Raw genomic sequence first — 16,779 nt, 5'->3', positions numbered from 1 at the left:
ATTTCAACCCATCCCCAAAGCCCAGAGCAACTTAAACCCAGAAGAGCCACCACTTTCGTCCAAAAAGGAATTTTTTTGAAAGCTTAACTGATAACTCCACGGCCATTCATTCAGCTGACTCCCAAGGAAATGGAAGGCATCTGGAAAATGTATTTAAAAATTGATTTAACGTTGGGCCGTGTTAAATGTTTTAATTTCCAAGCAATGCAAGGGCCACTAAAACATCAATTAGTCCCAGCAATCAGGTAGGAATATTGGCTTCTGTTGAGGGATTCATTTATTTCAGCTCTGCTAAATATCTAAGAAGGAGAAATCCAATGCAGTCTACAGCTCCGAGGGAGGGACACTGAGCCAGAGAAGAATCCCGATCAGGCCCCAGCTAAAATGGTGCCTTTGCCAGCATCCACCACCCCCTGGCATCTCTCTCCAGAGGGAAGGCAGTGACTTGTACATAAGGTCCTCATGCTGGTGACAGAAAACACCCTTCCCTCCCCACAGTCTCTCTCTCTCCGAGCTGGAAAGCATGAGAGCTTGAAACGGGGCAGAGAACAGCTCCAGGATGAGAGCACAGGCCAGTGTAAGAACTTTTTCTCATCATTTTTAATCATTATTCTTCCTTCCAGTGCCTTTTAAATTTCAAGGCCCTGGGGTCTCCCTGTCCCAGTGGAGGCTGTGGGTCGGGGTAGTAGGGGTCTCACGGTCTGGAGGGCCTCTGTTTCCACACAGCGGGGCCAGTTGCTCGGGCACTGAAGGGCCATCTGCACGTGCTGCTCACCACACGGTCTTGGGCAGGAGAACCAGCAGACAGCCCAGCCAAGGACCCCAGGTGACAGGGCCTCCTAGAAGGAGACAAGAGTGCACACGTCTCAGCAGCCTGCAGAGGGCAAACCCCGAAAGCCAGCTCCCTGGGTCTCCCTTTGGACCACTCACTTGATCTCCCAGAATGCTGTTGGCAGGAATAAGGACCTCAAAGCGGAGGATGGGGGAGATTGGGGGTAAGGGGGGGGACGTGCAGGCACAGGAAGGACACAGCAGCAGGGTAGTAGAAATTAAATGACATTGTGTGAATCAGTTTGTAGCAGAGCTGCCTTAATCCTAAGAGTCACCTGGGGAGACTGTTAAAAATGCAGATTCCAGGGGGTGCCTGGGTGGTTCCGGTCATGATCTCAGGGTCCTAGCATGGAGCCCACTTTGGGCTCCCTGCTCGGTGGGGAGTCTGCTTCTCCCTCTGCACCCACCCACCCCCCGCCCGGCTCTCACTCTCTCTCTCTCCCCCTCCCTCAAATAAATAAATAAAATCTTAGGGGGGAAAAATGCAAATTCCAGGATCATCCCCTGGAGACTGTGATTGACCAAGCCTGGGGTGAGGCCCCAGGAATCTGTATTTGAAGGATTCCTCTGAGGTAATCCTGATAATGAAGCAAGTTCAGGAAACTAGATTAAGGGCCTCCCACACAGGAAGTGCCCGTGGGGTGAAGGGAAAGCGAAGGGCATCGAGGGTCAAATAAATAAATAAAATCTTAGGGGGGAAAAATGCAAATTCCAGGATCATCCCCTGGAGACTGTGATTGACCAAGCCTGGGGTGAGGCCCCAGGAATCTGTATTTGAAGGATTCCTCTGAGGTAATCCTGATAATGAAGCAAGTTCAGGAAACTAGATTAAGGGCCTCCCACACAGGAAGTGCCCGTGGGGTGAAGGGAAAGCGAAGGGCATCGAGGGTCGCGCGGGGACACCACTTCCTGACACGGCTGGTTCAAGGGAAAACTGGTCCTGTGTCTGCACAGGGGCTTGGGCAATAGTCATCAAAATGACCAAGGCATGCACCCTCTGACCCAGCAGTGCCACTTTGAAGATTTTATCCCGAGGATATACTCAAACAGATGCAAATGCTAAGTGCTTATTCCCTGAAGCTTTGTTAGTAGCTAAGAAGAAGAAGAAGAAGAAGAAGGAGAAAAATAGAAAAAGAAAAATATGGGAAAAAAATTTTTTAAAAATAGGGGGAAATGTCCGTCTGTAGACATCTGGTGAAATACTTATGGTCTAGCCAGGAAACCGACAACTGCATGGCTCCCGGGTGCAGAAACAGAACCGCCTCCCACATACACTGTTAGGTGAGATGGGCAAGGTGCAGAACAAAGAGGAAAACAACCATTTAAAAAAGTGCAGAGATAATCTATGGATGTGCATAGACTATCTCTGGACAAAAACACAAGAAGCTGGTAACACGACTTGCCTCTGGAGAAGGGAGGTGACAGGTGACAAGGGGACAGGGGACAGAGGGAGACCTTTCACTCCATTTCTTTTTAGCCCTTATACATTTTGAATCCTGTGCATTATCTCTTGTGTTATATAATTCACATAAAACACAATAGTTAAAAACAATTTTTAAATGGTGGCACCTGGGTGGCTCCACTGGTTCGGGGTCCAACCCCTGATTTCAGCTCAGGTCATGCTCGTAGGGTGGGGAGACGGAGCTCCGCATCAGGCTCTGCGCTGGGTGTGGCGCCTGCTGAAGATTCTCCCTCTTCCCCTCAGCCCGCCCCTTCCACACTGTACCCACCCTCTGCTCTCTCTCTCTAAAAAAAATAAAATTATTAAAAATGTATGCATATAACTTCGGTGAAGTTTTGGATTTTTTAAGATTTTATTTATTATTTATTATTATTTGTCAGAAAGAGAGAGAGAGCAAGGGCTCGAGCAGGGAGAGCAGCAGGCAGAGGGAGAAGCAGGCTCCCTGCCGAACAAGGAACCTGATGCGGGACTTGATCCCAGGACGCTGGGATCATGGCCTGAGCTGAAGGCAGCAGCTTAACCAAATGACCCACCCAGGTGCCCCTGAAGGGAGATGCTTAACCAACTGAGCAACCCACTTCAATGAAAAGTTTTTAAAATAACAGTATATCAGGTGTGCCTGATTTCAGCCCAAGTCATGACCTCAGGGCATGGGATCGAGCCCTGTGTTGGGCTCCATGCACAGTGGGGAGTCTGCTTGGGATTCTCTCTCCCTCTCCCTTGGTCCCTCTCCCCTGCCACACTCAAATAAATAAATAAACCTTTAAAAAAAACAATCGTAGTAAATCGAAGGTCATGGCTCCTGCTTAAAATGCCACCTCAGGCCATTTGTGGCCGCAGAAATTGGGAATCCCCCAGTTCTCCATCACCAAGGGAAGGCTGGGGCAGACGGAGGGAGATATTCACGTCAGAAAAAGGCAGAGTGGAGGTTTGGAGGACCGAGGTCTTTTTGCTCACTGGCTATTTGCTCGAGATGCTCTCTCTACCTGGGATATATTCTCCTCAGCGTGGGCTGCAATTCAGACATTACGTCTTTGGGAAGTTCCCATGCCCACTGGCTAATCCCCCCAAGCCTCTGTCAGCTGTCTCACCCCTGTGTTCCCTGTCACAGAACCTGTCATAGTGCCTCACGATCGCCATTCTGCGAACGCCTAACCACCCCCTCTTGCTCGACGGAGGGCTCAGTGAGCACTGAGGACACACGTGGCTTGGTCACTGCTGTCTCCCCAGAATCCAACAACGCGCCTCATCCAGAAATGGTGCTCACTACAGATAGAAGGGGTCACAAGAAAGTGACAGAGTGGGGAGGAAGAGAGGACCAAGCCCCTTATCCTAGCCCAGCCCTAGTCACCACCCCCTACCTCTGCCTCCTTCCTTCCCGGTCTGCCCAGATGTGAAATCCCCTTGTTCACGTACAAGACAGCCTTACCGGCCTTGCTCATCTCTGTGTTCCCGGCTCCGGCTGCAGACCGGACACACAGGAGGTGCCCAGTATATACTGGTTGAATTTATTAATTAGTACTGGTCAGTGAGAAGGAGGTAGGATGCAGGGCAACTGCTGAAATGCATTTCGTCCTGAGAGATCCTGATTCAGCGAGTTCGGGGTGGGGTCCCCGAAACCGGCTGTTTCACAAGTTCCCCCCCACCCGGGGACCTGAGAGTCGTGTACGCGCACTTGGGGGGGGACTTTGGATTTTCCTCGGAATGCGCTCTCCGAAGAATGTGAGTCCCCACTCTGAATCTTAGGAACCTCCGGCCCCACGCCGGGCAGGGGGGTACTAAGGGACAAGGAAGCGGTGTAGGGGTAGGGGCACCAGCAGAGGGTTTTCCGCTCACCGGGAGGAGGACTGGAGGAGGGGGTCCGGGGGGGACTGGCGCTCGGGGGCGTGTCCAGCCAGGCGCGAGTGTTGGCGCCATCTAGCGCTCGCTGGAGGCTCTGCAGCTGCAGCACGCTGAGCCGCCGGCGCTGGGCTGGGGTCACCGCCGCGGCGTTCTCGGGGCCCAGCGCGGCGATCTGCTCCACGGACAGCTCCTGCAGCGGACAAAGGGCACAGCGCCCTCAGAAGTGCCCCTCCGGGGCGCCTGGGTGGCTCAGTGGGTTAAGCCGCTGCCTTCGGCTCAGGTCATGATCTCAGGGTCCTGGGATCGAGTCCCACATCGGGCTCTCTGCTCAGCAGGGAGTCGGCTTCCTCCTCTCTCTCTCTGCCTGCCTCTCTGCCTACTTGTAATCTCTCTGTGTCAAATAAATAAATAAAATCTTAAAAAAAAAAAAAAAAAAAAAAGTGCCCCTCCGCAGCCTTCCCAAACCTTGGTCATCCGCCCGGGACCCGCACAACTTTGCCATACCCGTGTACCATTTGTGCTCTGGAGATTTTCCCTTAAAATCACATGGTTCTTTCCACTACTCGAACACATTTCGTTCTTAAAAGGAAAATTTTGGGTGGAAATTTCCCAAAATGGAAGACCGGAGTGACTTGCCATCAGTAACCATTAACAATAGGCCAAAAGAAATGAACATTATTGAATTCGAGCTAGCTGCGTTGGTCAACGATGTCTGAGCCCAAGGTCTCTTAAAAATTAATCAAGAAGTTGGGGCGCCTGGGTGCTCAGTGGGTTAAAGCCTCTGTTTTCGGCTCAGATCATGGTCTCAGGGTCTTGGGATCGAGCTCCGCATTGGGCTCTCTGCTCAGCAGGGAGCCTGTTTCTCTCTCTGTGGCCTCTCTTGCCTGCTTGTGACCTCTGTCAAATAAATAAATAATTTTTTTTTTAATAAGAGAAGGAGATTTGAAGTGTTATAAGGGTTAAAGACATTTTAGCTCCAACCTGAGAACTTCCTCCTTGAAGTAATCAGCATTAAAGGAGAGTTGAAGAGAAAGTCATGATTTTCTCACTGTGTGACTTAACGTTGTTTAATTCAGTGCAAGGTACTTCCCTGATGCTTCCAGTCCCCACCCGAGAAATACTGACACAGAGGAGAAGATACAAACCTAAAGGCCAAAGGTTTAAATGTGTCCCAGTTCTGCCACATACTAGCTGTGTGACCTCAAAAAGATTTCACAGCCTCTCTGGGCTTTTGGACTAGACACGGGATGGTGCAGAGAGCTCCTCTCCTGTGTGGATCCTGATCCTCTGGTGTGACTGCCTGCAGAACGTGGGGAATGGGGGGTGGGGGGGGTGAGTCCTGCCAGGGCTCAGTGGAGGAAAGGTGTGATAATCTATTAGTGACATCTGTCAATGGTCACTAGAAGTAGAATCAGAGTTCACTGCGTCATTGAGGCTCCTGAACAAGACATTTACTGAAGCTGCTTCTAGCTCAGAGGACTTGGTGGCTAGTTCCAGTGGGTCTGGAATGAGACGGGATGGCAGAGGAGATGGCAGGATTCCGAATTTGTAGAGAGGCGTCTAAAGTCATGCCGCTTATTTTCTAAGGGCCCCAAAGATTCTGGAAGTGGGTTATGCCCCTTCACCACTCCTCTTTCCTCCTTTACTCTCTTCTTCCCTGTCTACGGAGATGCCTCCCTGGAACTGTGTCATTCCTCTGCCTAGAATTCTTCCCTGCCCCCCACTTCCAGGACACAGGTCCAGCTCCTAAATATGGCAGTGGGCCCTCATACTTTGGGCCAAGCCCCCCTGTCCAGCTGCCTCCCCCGGACACTCTTCACTGCAGGAGAATGAGCATCCATGTTCGTAGACCCCAGGCGGCAGCATCTTTGCTGTGCCCTTTCTCCTGCCTGGAACACTATTCCTCCCTCCGACCTAGCTAACCTGTCATGCAAGGTCAGCATCACCTCTTCCCTCACACACACACACACACACACACACACACACACACACACGTACACTTCTGGCTTACAACTTCCATCTTCCATTAACATAAGAGTCTGTATTCTACAAATTGCCTGTTTTTCCAATGCAACTGCCTTGCAACTAGATGGAACCTCTAAGCCTATTGGACTGTGCTTTAAAAAAATAAATTCATGGGCGCCTGGGCAGCTCAGTGGGTTAAGCCTCTGCCTGCAGCTCAGGTCACGATCTCAGGGTCCTGGGCTCCACATAGGGCTCTCTGCTTGATGGGGAGCCTGCTTCCCCCTCTCTCTCTCCCTCTGCCTGCCTCTCTGCCTACTTGTGATCTCTGTCGAAAAAATAAATAAATAAAAATCTTTAAAAAATAAAATTAAAATAAATTTTTAAAAAATTCGAAGTGGTCACCAACATTTAATTATTAGCAGGTTTCATAGGAAAATGGAGAGCTCTGTAATCTTACATAAAATAATAGTAAAAAAATAAAAGGAAGATCCAGCAATACTGAGCCCACATTGCCACCCTGCCTGGGTGTACTGGAGATAAGCAGCACTTAGACAGGGCTCAGCTAATTCACCTCAGGTTCCGCTGTCTCATGTTACTCCTCAACTAAAGGCATGAGGTTATACACGTTCACCAGTGCATCCCCAGGTACACCTAGGAGTTTCTGAGAAAGACAAATCCCCAAACAAGGAAACCACCACAGAGTGCTCCAAACAAGACAGGGGGAAAGTGCTTGGCAACATGCCAGCATCCAGAACAAAGCTTCCGCTGTTCTTGCAGAAACCCCCAGTGGGGAGGTCCTGCAGCCTTCAGGACTACGGTTTATTTCTCCCCCAAACAGCTATTTCACCTGCTCTGTGCTGGAAACTGTCCTGTGTTGTGAAGTCATTCAAGGTCGGCTATTGGTCTTGAAATGAACCAGGGATGTGGCATCATAGGAGTCTGTCCGACCTCATTTGTGTGTCTTCCACAGTTGTGGTGGATAGAATTTATTTCCAAGTTGCCCAACAAGCGAGAACACCAGGGCCACTCCTCATCAGAGCAGGCTGTCCCCACCAAACACTCCCCGAAGCTTGTATGGGGCCCCAGAGACAGCAAGCCCCAAAGACCACTCTGCCTCCCTAACCTCAGTGGATCTAATGCCTCCTCCTCAATTTCTTCCATAGTCGTTTCTCACCTGTCCTGTTGAGGTTTTCTCAATGCTTTTCTTTAAATCAACTAGAATATTTTTACTTCAATTTTTTTAAAGATTTTATTTATTTATTTGACAGATAGAATTCACAAGTAGGCAGAGAGGCAGGCAGAGAGAGAGGAGGAAGCAGGCTCCCTGCCGAGCAGAGAGCCCGATGCGGGGCTCCATCCCAGGACCCTGGGATCATGACCTGAGCCGAAGGCAGAGGCTTCAACCCACTGAGCCACCCAGGTGCCCCTACTTCAATTTATTTAAAAAGGAAATGTTATACAGGTCCATAATCCCTGATCAGCCATTCTGAAGTCCAAAAAAAAAAAGCTTAAAATTGAATGTTTTCCCCAAAGTTGAAGATAAACTTATTTGCCTGCAAAACCTTAAAATGATATAAGGCCATTTGTAGTCTCTATTTAGTTCAATTAGTGTGGCATCATTGAGTTCTTCATAGAAATATTAATGTATAATGTGCTTCCCCAGACACTGCTGGGGGTGTTAAATTACATACAGGAGATTCACAGAGTGATCTTTTTAAAATCTGGAAAATTCTGAATTCTGAAATGTATTTGTCCCCAAGGGTTTTAGACAAATAAATATGAGACTGTCATACCATCATAAATAGAAAATCAATACCTTGCTATAAAGAGAGGACAACCATAAAAATAAATACAAATTAAAACATAAAAATTTAAGGGAAAAAAAAAGTCTTTAAACCAAAAATTATCTTGTGACCCATTCATTGTTGGCATGCCGCTCTCTTCTGGCCCTATCAGCAGAAATCTGTTTGCAAACCCCTAGAATCCAAGGCCTGCCATCTGTTCCCCGATGTGATCGGAAATGGGGTCAAGCTCCTATTCTCCTTGAAGAACCAAGTACCTACTTTGAATATCTCATCAGGAAGGCATTTGATTGCTGATGGCTGGAAATACGGCATCAAATCCTTGTCCAGCATTTGGAGCTCTTCCTTAGTTAATCCAGCTGGGGGGAGAAAAAGGAATCACAAGGGTTTAGATCAAGCCATCGGAACCCCACTTGTTTTATTAATGGTGCTGCATAATGTGCAGATCTGTGTGTTCTAGGCAAGCGTTAGTCCTTACAAAAAGCCTTGAAAATCACACCAGAGAATCAACTTCCTTAATCAACTCCTGATTAAAGAAAAAAAAAAAAAAGTGGGTCGCATTAGCCCTGATTGGTCTCCTCCAACGAAAAGTACGCCCAGAAGAACCTTCACTTTATGCAATTTCAGATTGTGTATAAAACTATTTAGAAGTCAATTAAATCACATCCTAAACCACTTGAGTGTGCGCAAGAACCACCGAGAGAGCTTGCTGAAAGAGATTTGTGGAGCTCCCCATCTGCAGCCTCAAGTCACAAATCTAGATTCGGCTGTAACTTTAGAGATGTTCACTACATACAGCCAAGCATTCTTTTATTATTATTTTTTGGTTTTTTTGTTTTGTTTTTTTGCTTTTGTCCCCAGATTTCAGGTTGGAAAGGGAGAGGAGGTATGCTCTCACCTGCCATTGTCCCGAGCTCCTGCAGGACAGAGCTGGACCACGCGGTGGGATCCCCAAATACAACTTCTGCCTTCCTCTTAAACTCGGCCAAGACGTGGGTGCTGCAGAGCAGGGTCCCGATTCTGGCCACCACCGCCCTGGTTAAGAGGGAAGGGTACAGAGTGAGCGTGGGAGGCTCTCCAGACACGATGGGTTGTGCAGAAGGTAGGTCGGCTCAGCATCCAGAACGGATTCAGCTGATTCTACTCTTTATTTTAACCCAGAAAGGTGGCAAAACATCAGGAAGGAAAAGACATCTTGCTAAATGAATGGACTGGCCAATCAACCATTTACCATTTTGACCACTACTGAGTTGGTTACCTGAATTCTGAGATCTTTATGAGTGAGATTTCGGTGGCGTTCATAGCACACAGGGTTGTACCAAGTCCTAGTAGATGGAAGCTCTTCAGATCCTGGATACTGTAGCCTGAATCCTCCAGGAATCCTTGCAGGATGGATCTAGCCTAGAACAATAAGGGAGAGTAACAGAGGAACTATCCAGGGATGATGAAAACCCTAAGGCTTGAGGGGATAATTGAGCTATAGCCAGAGTCTACCAACCAATCCCCCATTTTCTACTCTGGACGCACCCCCCCATTCCAAACTATCCTAGCCCCTGCCTCCGTGTTCATGTCCCTAAGGTGCTGCTTCTCGTGAGTATGTCTCCTCATCCACAGAGGAGTGTTTCGGCAGTGAAACTCTCATACCCTCCACCAGCACTAAAGGAACCGTATCCCGTGTCTATGTCGCTAGCATATTTTCTTCAGTCACTCATGACCTTCAGATAGTTTGCTCATTTAAGTTCTCCTGCATCAGGATCCAAATTGTTTCAGCATGTTTTCAGAACTTTTTATTTTATTTATTTATTTATTTATTTGACAGAGAGACACAGAGAGAGAGAGAGAGAGAGTACCAGAGAGCACAAGGAGGACAGAGGGAGACAGCAGAGGGAGCAGGAGAAGTAGTCTCTCCCTCTGAGTAGGGAGCCCAATGCAGGACTTGATCCTAGGACCCTAGGATCATAACCTGAGCCGAAGGCAGAAGCTTAACTGACTGAGCCACCCAAGCACCGTAAGTTTTCAGAACTTTCTGACAAAACCTTTTAATAGCTCGCTTTTTTGCCTTTGCTCAAATCAATCCCTCCAGCTGAAATGTGTTTCCTGCCTTCCCAACTGTCAAAATCCAATCATCTTTTTATTTGGGGGGGGGGGGTCCGAGTCAAATTGCACCTTCTTCCTGGTCTTCCCTGATGAGCTCAACCCCAGTGAATTTTCCTTTCTGTAAAGTCCTACATTGATAGACTTATCCTTCTCTCTTCAATTTCAGAGAATAGTATCACAAATCCTTTGGTATTGAAAACCACCAAGGGATTTAATCAGTGAGCTTTAATTTAAGGGGGTTGTTGTGTAGGGTCCCTGAAATTCTTGCACAGTAGCCATTCATTGCTCATGACTTTCCCTGGAGAGTTTCCCTTCCCACACTCTTACTTCATGTGGTCCAGGTGGAGCTAACTGCCTTCTGAGTTCCAGGGGTGATGCTCTGTTTGGCCCAGTCCTGACTAGTCTGAAGTCATCTCTTGGCCTGGCTGCCATGATTTGCTCTAGATTGGGCCTGGGATCCAGTCCAAACCAACATGGACTTTGGATGGAATGATTAAGGATGTCCTCATTGGTATAGGGGAATAAGACAGTCTTCATTCTCTGGAAGGACAACATTCTTTACTGTGGACTGGACCTTGGAAGCATAAACACCTAGATCTGCTAAAATTCACCATATGCAAGGAGCCTGCCTCTGACTGAAGCCAGCACAAAGGAAAGCAGGATCAAAAAAATGGTGAGAGACAGATCCTTGACCACAGTGACGAAGACTCTGGATCCAACCATACCTGAACTCTACACGTGAACTTTGCAGTTACAGGAGCCAATAAATTTCTTTGCCTGGTCCAGCCACTTTGAGTTGGTTTTTCTGCCACTCGGAACGCAATGAACCCTGATTCATTTGACCTACCGATGTTGGACCTGAGGAAGGATTCAAGTCAATTCTTCAGAGATGGGCTGTGGAATAAAGTCTGGATCCCTCAGTGCTCATAGTGGCAAGTCCAACAATCCGTGCTCCCCAAATGCTTCCCAAAGCTGGGAAGGAGTCATCCAAAGACAAACATCTGAATTAGAAGGAGGGTCACGAGGATACAGTGCGCCTTCCCATCTCCTCTTACCATCGGTTCATCCCATCACATGGTTAGAACCATTACAGTGCTGAGAAAGTGGTGGCAAAGATTGCAAAATGCTGCACTGATTTTCCGCTTTTCCTCCGTTGCCTTCCCGTCCCCCAGGTCTGTCGAAATGCTATCGCTCCAGAGAAGACGGCCTGATTCCCGGACTTCAGACAGCCTCCCTCCTTAGTTCTATGAACACTTTGTCCGTTTTCTGTTATCAATTATCACAGTTTTAAAACATTTTTCACTGTTCTCCCTTTTTTGGTCTTGTAGCACCAAGGAGAATCCCCAGAGACCCACAACATACCCAGCTAGTTCACCATCGTATCCCTACCACTTGGCACGAAGGCTGGCATACAGTTCAGTCCAATAAGGACTTTAAAAATATTTATTTATTTATCTGACAGAGAGAGAGAGAGAGAGAGATCACAAGTAGACAGAGAGGCAGGCAGAGATAAAGAGGGAGCAGGCTCCCCGCTGAGCAGAGAGCCCAATGCAGGGCTCGATCCCAGGACCCTGAGATCACGACCTGAGCCGAAGGCAGAGGCTTAACCCACTGAGCCACCCAGGCGCCCCCCATAAGGACTTTTTAAATGAATGAGTGAATTTCTGAGTCAGTGATCTGAAGCAGTTGTAGGCAATATATACGCTCTTTTGAAATAGCATCAGATTGCTGCTTTCCCAGGATGGATTGGCTTCAGGGAGATTTCCTCTTTCTGCAAATCAGACTGATCAGTGTCTTTACCAAATTGCTCTCAGTGATTACAAAACTCGCAGGCTCCACAGGGGAGTTTCAGTAATACCACACTCAGAGTTCAAGGTGTCCGAATGGGAGTGTACATCCAAAATAATAATACCTGATATTTACTGACTTTTTGCACGGACCAGCACTCATCTAGCCCTCACAACTACCCTGTGAAATACTTTTTTTAACTTTGTTTTTTTGGTCAGGGAGAAAGAGAGAGGGAGCAGAAGGATGGGGAGCAGCAGCAGAGGGAGAAGCAGGCTCCCCGCTGAGCAAGGAGCCCAATGAGGCAATGTGGGGCTAGATCCCAGGACCTGAGCCGAAGACAAACGCTTACCTGACTGAGCCACCTGGGCTTCCCAACCCTGCGAAGCATTATATTATTCTCGTTCTCACGGATGAGGAAGCTGAGGCCCAGAGAGGTAAAGTAAGCCTCTGCTACTTAGCTGGCAAATGACTGTGCTAGGATGAAAACCCAGGCGTTCCGACTCCAGAGCCTGTGCACTTAGACAGCGAAGACATTTGGGTATGAAGAGAAGAAAGAGAGAGATTGGAGGTCGCTTTTGAACTTTTCCTATTAAGGATTCACAATCAGGTTTCACTAGTTGGTTCATAACAATCCGTGCTCCCCGACCATCAGGCATGCCCATTTTAAAATGAAAGTGCGAAAATACAATTCAAATAAAATTACTTTGAAGATGTGGTATTAAATTGTCCTTGCCACTGAAACCTGGAAAATGCAAGCTCAGCCTGCAAGGTGATAAGCCAAAATATATTTACTCGAATGACTGGACCAGTGTATCTGTAATGATTCCAGGACAATTAATACTAACACTTTTAGGCAATATTAACCCTCTGGAAAATGAATAGCTGTAAGATTTCAATTTCTCTGTTCATCCCTCTGGCTTCTCTAATAGTTTTTTCTCCCCTTATATTGGTTTTTAAACTGAACTCTGTTAATGTGGTTCCACCAGGTCTGACTATTAATCTAGAAACATGCATTTAAGGGTTTGATTGGGAGCGAAAGTTGAGGAAGTGACTGCAAATGATATATGCAAATGTTAGGTTTTCATATCCTCTTCAAACATATTGATAAATCTCACTGGCATCCATGGGAATTAAAATTGGTGCAAAGGGAGAGAGCGAGCTCTGGTTCCTATGCTGGATATATTTTTTCCATTTTCTCCTAGACTGTGACTAGAAGGATTTTAATATCCGAAGGGTGACAGGGCACTTCTCAAACAGTCAAGATCCGTCATTATCGAATGTCAGGAGGGAATGAACCTCAGATTGCTGGGTTTAGACCATTTACCCCAAACGAGGCGAGACACCAGAGAGAGGAAGTGTGGTGGTGACCATGACGATGACGATGACGATGGCATCAGCCACCACCACAATGAAAACACTTTTCACTGAATACTTATGTGCCAGGCATTGTTCAAAACGTTTCACGTGTATGGACTCTGGTGATCCTCATGGCCAGGGTTCTCCATGGTGCCAGGCGGTGGGTACAATTCACATCGTGCTGTGTTTGAATGGTGCCACTCAGAGTTAGGGGACCTGGCAAACCCGACTCTGAAAATCTCATGTGACCAGGGGACATGCATCGGTTTTGCCTGCCCAGCACCCGTCCTGCCGTTGTTTGAGAACACCATGCTCTTCCTTGGGTGAACCGTCCTGTATTTGTTTCCCCTTGCTGCTGTGACAAGTGAAACCACCGTAAATTCGGTGGCTTAACACAACACAGATTTATTCCCTTACAGTTTTAGAAGGTCCTGAGTCCTAAAATGGATCAGCAGGGTGCACTCCTTCTGGAGGCTCTAGAGAGGATTTATCTCCTCAATTTTTCTAGCTTCCAGAGGCTGCCTGGGGCCACATCTTCCATCTTCAGAATCAGCAGCCTAGTGCCTTCGACTCTTTCTCAGTGTCCTTCTGCTTCTCTTGTCACATGGCCACCTGTCTCCTTCTCCTGAGAACCCCTGTGATTATGCTGGACTCATGAAGAGAACTGTCCCATCTCAAGAGGCTTACATTAATCAGATCTGTAAAATCCCTTTGCCACATAAGGAAACATCTTCAAAGCCCGCAGGGATTGGGGCACGGACGTCTTTTGGGGCCTTAAGCAGCCTCCCCACCTCCCAATTCCCCACTGTCAGTTCATAGGGTCATGCTGAGATGGACCCCACTCCCTCACGCACGCCTGGCCAGCCGACGTAGTCTACTCCTGACCACAGTCACTGCTTGGGGTGGGTAATGGCATAAATGGAGTCAACACCGAGACTTTTTAAAAAATGCATGCAAGAGGGGCACTTTTTTTTTTATGAGGATGCTGATGAGATAATATGTAAAGCCAGCGTTGAAAATGACCACCGAGGGAGGGCTGCCTGACCCGGAAGACACCGTGGAGCAGCCAAGACCCTCCTTTCTAGCAATACGGTGGGTTAACATCCCTCCCAGTCAAAAGAAAAAATTAAATTCTGGAAAGAACTTCTTTAACGCAGGAGGGATTAACTGACACAGAAACCAATCTCCTAAGCAATGAGAATTCAGAACAAGATCTATGAAACAATGATATGCAGACACAGGAAAACGGAGAACACAGGACTACGATCCTGACAGTGGGAACATAAATAAGGAGGGCCTGAAAATTGCCCTTGCTTCCTGCCCAGAAGCACTTTTCAGGCCAGGGAGCAGGAAACGGCACCTAAACAAACCCAGGGGTCCAGCTGAGCTGAGAACATAGAGACCCAAGGTCAGAGAGGCCAGGGCACCTGTAATCTGTGGGGGAAAGTACTGGAGAGTAAGAAACTTCAGAGAAAGAGAACAACAGAAGAGAAACTTGGCAGAAGAGAGAGAGAGGTCTTTCCCTCTCTGGCTGAGCACTGACCTCTCTACACAGACCAAGAGTGAAATCCACATTAAGTATCAGGAAGGAGCTTCAGAAAGCGATAGGCTGAACAATTCTCAGAGCCCATATGGAGTTGGAGAGAGAACATATGCCCACCAGCCAGAACAGAGGGGTCCTACCTCTCTGCCTACTTGTGATCTCTGTCAAATAAATAAAATCTTTAAAAAAAAAAAATTAAGACTGATGAATCACTGACCTCTACTTCTGAAACCAGTAATACATTATATGTTAATTAATTGAATTTATTTATTTATTTTTAAAGATTTATTTATTTGTTGGAGAGAGAGAGAGGGAGGGTTAGAGCAGAGGCAAAGGGAGAAGCAGGTTCCCCACGGAGCATGGAGACCAATGTGGGACTGGATCCCAGGACCCTGGGATCATGACCTGAGCTGAAGGCAGACATTTAACCAACTGAGCCACCCAGGCATCCCTAATTAATTGAATTTAAATTTAAAAAAATGTTTAAAAACATATAAATGAATGAATGAATGAATGAGTGCCAGAACAAAACCCAATATCCATCAAAGGAGTACAACCAAATCAAACATTTAAAAAATGTAAAATTTGCTATGTCCATTAACCAGTCAAAATTACCAGCCTTGCATATAAAATAAAAATACATAACCCGTGACTAAGATAAAACTTAGCCCACAGAAACAGACTCAGAAATAACCAAGGACAGAATTAGCAGCAAAGATTTTAAAGCAGCTATTATAAATACTGTATGTTCAAGGACATAAAGGAAAATACATGCAAAATTAAGAAAGAAATGGAATATTTAAAAGATCAACCAGCATGTACCCACCTGTCCTGGCGTCCATTCTGTCTGCCAGCTTAAGGAAGCCACAGTGTCGATGGAGCTGAGATCCAGCTGCTCCAGCTCACTCTCATTAAGAGCCAGAGCAATGCGCCCCAGCGAGGCGATATGGTATTCTTTCCAGTAAGAAGGCATGTCCCAAACCTTCAAATGAAAAAAAAAAAATCCAAAAAATCCAGATTAGACTGACCATTACTAATAGTATTTTAAACAGATGTAGGGTAAAGCTCTTTAATATATAAAGTTCTCTTATAAATCAATAAGAAAAAGACAACTGCATTAGCTTTAATATATACATACATATATAGACACATACATACATATACATGAACATATATATACATACATACAAAACACACAAACAGAACAACTTTATATCATGGGACTTTACTGGTCTGATTTCTTGGCCCTCATCTTGATTTGGCCCCATAAAGGATCCCTGGCCGGTGGACTAAGGTTTCACCTAAGATGACAAGGACAATGACATCAAGGGATGTGGGGGAAGATGTTTTTATCCTCCTTTTTGTAGTTTGAGGTTTTGATTTTTTCTGGTTAAAGAGACCATTTATCTTTGTAAATACAAAACATTTTTGCTTTCTCTAGTTTTCTGTTCATGGCTAAAGAACACAAACAAAGTTTTACTGGTTTTTGGAAAAAAAAAAAAGATATGAACAAGAAATTCACAAAGGAAGAAACAGACATGGAAAAAGGTTCAGTCTTGGTCGATTTTTTATTTTTTTATTTTTTATTTTTTTTAAGATTTTTTATTTATTCATTTGACCGAGAGAGATCACAAGTAGGCAGAGAGGCAGGCAGAGAGAGAGAGAGGAGGAAGCAGGCTCCCTGCCAAGCAGAGAGCCCAATGTGGGGCTCGATCCCAGGACCCTGGGATCATGACCTGAGCTGAAGGCAGAGGCTTTAACCCACTGAGCCACCCAGGTGCCCCTTGGTCAATTTTTTAAAAAGTGTACATTATCGGGGTGCCTGGGTGGCTCAGTGGGTTGAGTTGCTGCCTTCGGTTCAGGTCATGATCTCAAGGTCCTGCGATTGAGTCCCGCATCAGGCTCTCTGCTCGGTGGGGAGCCTGCTTCCCTCTCTCTCTCTCTGCCTGCCTCTCTGTCTACTGTGATCTCTCTCTGTCAAATAAATAAATAAAATCTTTAAAAAATAATAATAAAAAAATAAAAATAAAAATTGTACATTATCAACAATCAAAGAATACCATGTGAGCTGATCAATATTGACAAGGAATAAA

General features: G+C 46.6%; 1 protein-coding gene across 1 annotated transcript in view; it reads right to left on the bottom strand.

The window, feature by feature from the left end:
- Positions 1-585: 585 nt before the first annotated feature.
- OTOA (otoancorin) overlaps positions 586-16,779 on the bottom strand; it is a 72,078-nt gene continuing 55,884 nt past the window's right edge. The window contains exons 24-29 of the mRNA XM_032328560.1: positions 15,513-15,668; positions 9,161-9,303; positions 8,801-8,937; positions 8,164-8,261; positions 4,130-4,325; positions 586-839 (exon numbers count right to left, since the gene is read on the bottom strand). Coding sequence (XP_032184451.1) covers positions 772-839; positions 4,130-4,325; positions 8,164-8,261; positions 8,801-8,937; positions 9,161-9,303; positions 15,513-15,668 — 798 coding nt within the window. The 3' untranslated portion in view covers positions 586-771. The remainder of the gene's footprint in view (positions 840-4,129; positions 4,326-8,163; positions 8,262-8,800; positions 8,938-9,160; positions 9,304-15,512; positions 15,669-16,779) is intronic.

This window comes from Mustela erminea, chromosome 20, assembly GCF_009829155.1.
Source record: "Mustela erminea isolate mMusErm1 chromosome 20, mMusErm1.Pri, whole genome shotgun sequence".
NCBI classification, from domain to species: domain Eukaryota; kingdom Metazoa; phylum Chordata; class Mammalia; order Carnivora; family Mustelidae; genus Mustela; species Mustela erminea.
This window is presented reverse-complemented; position numbering and strand designations above follow the sequence as displayed.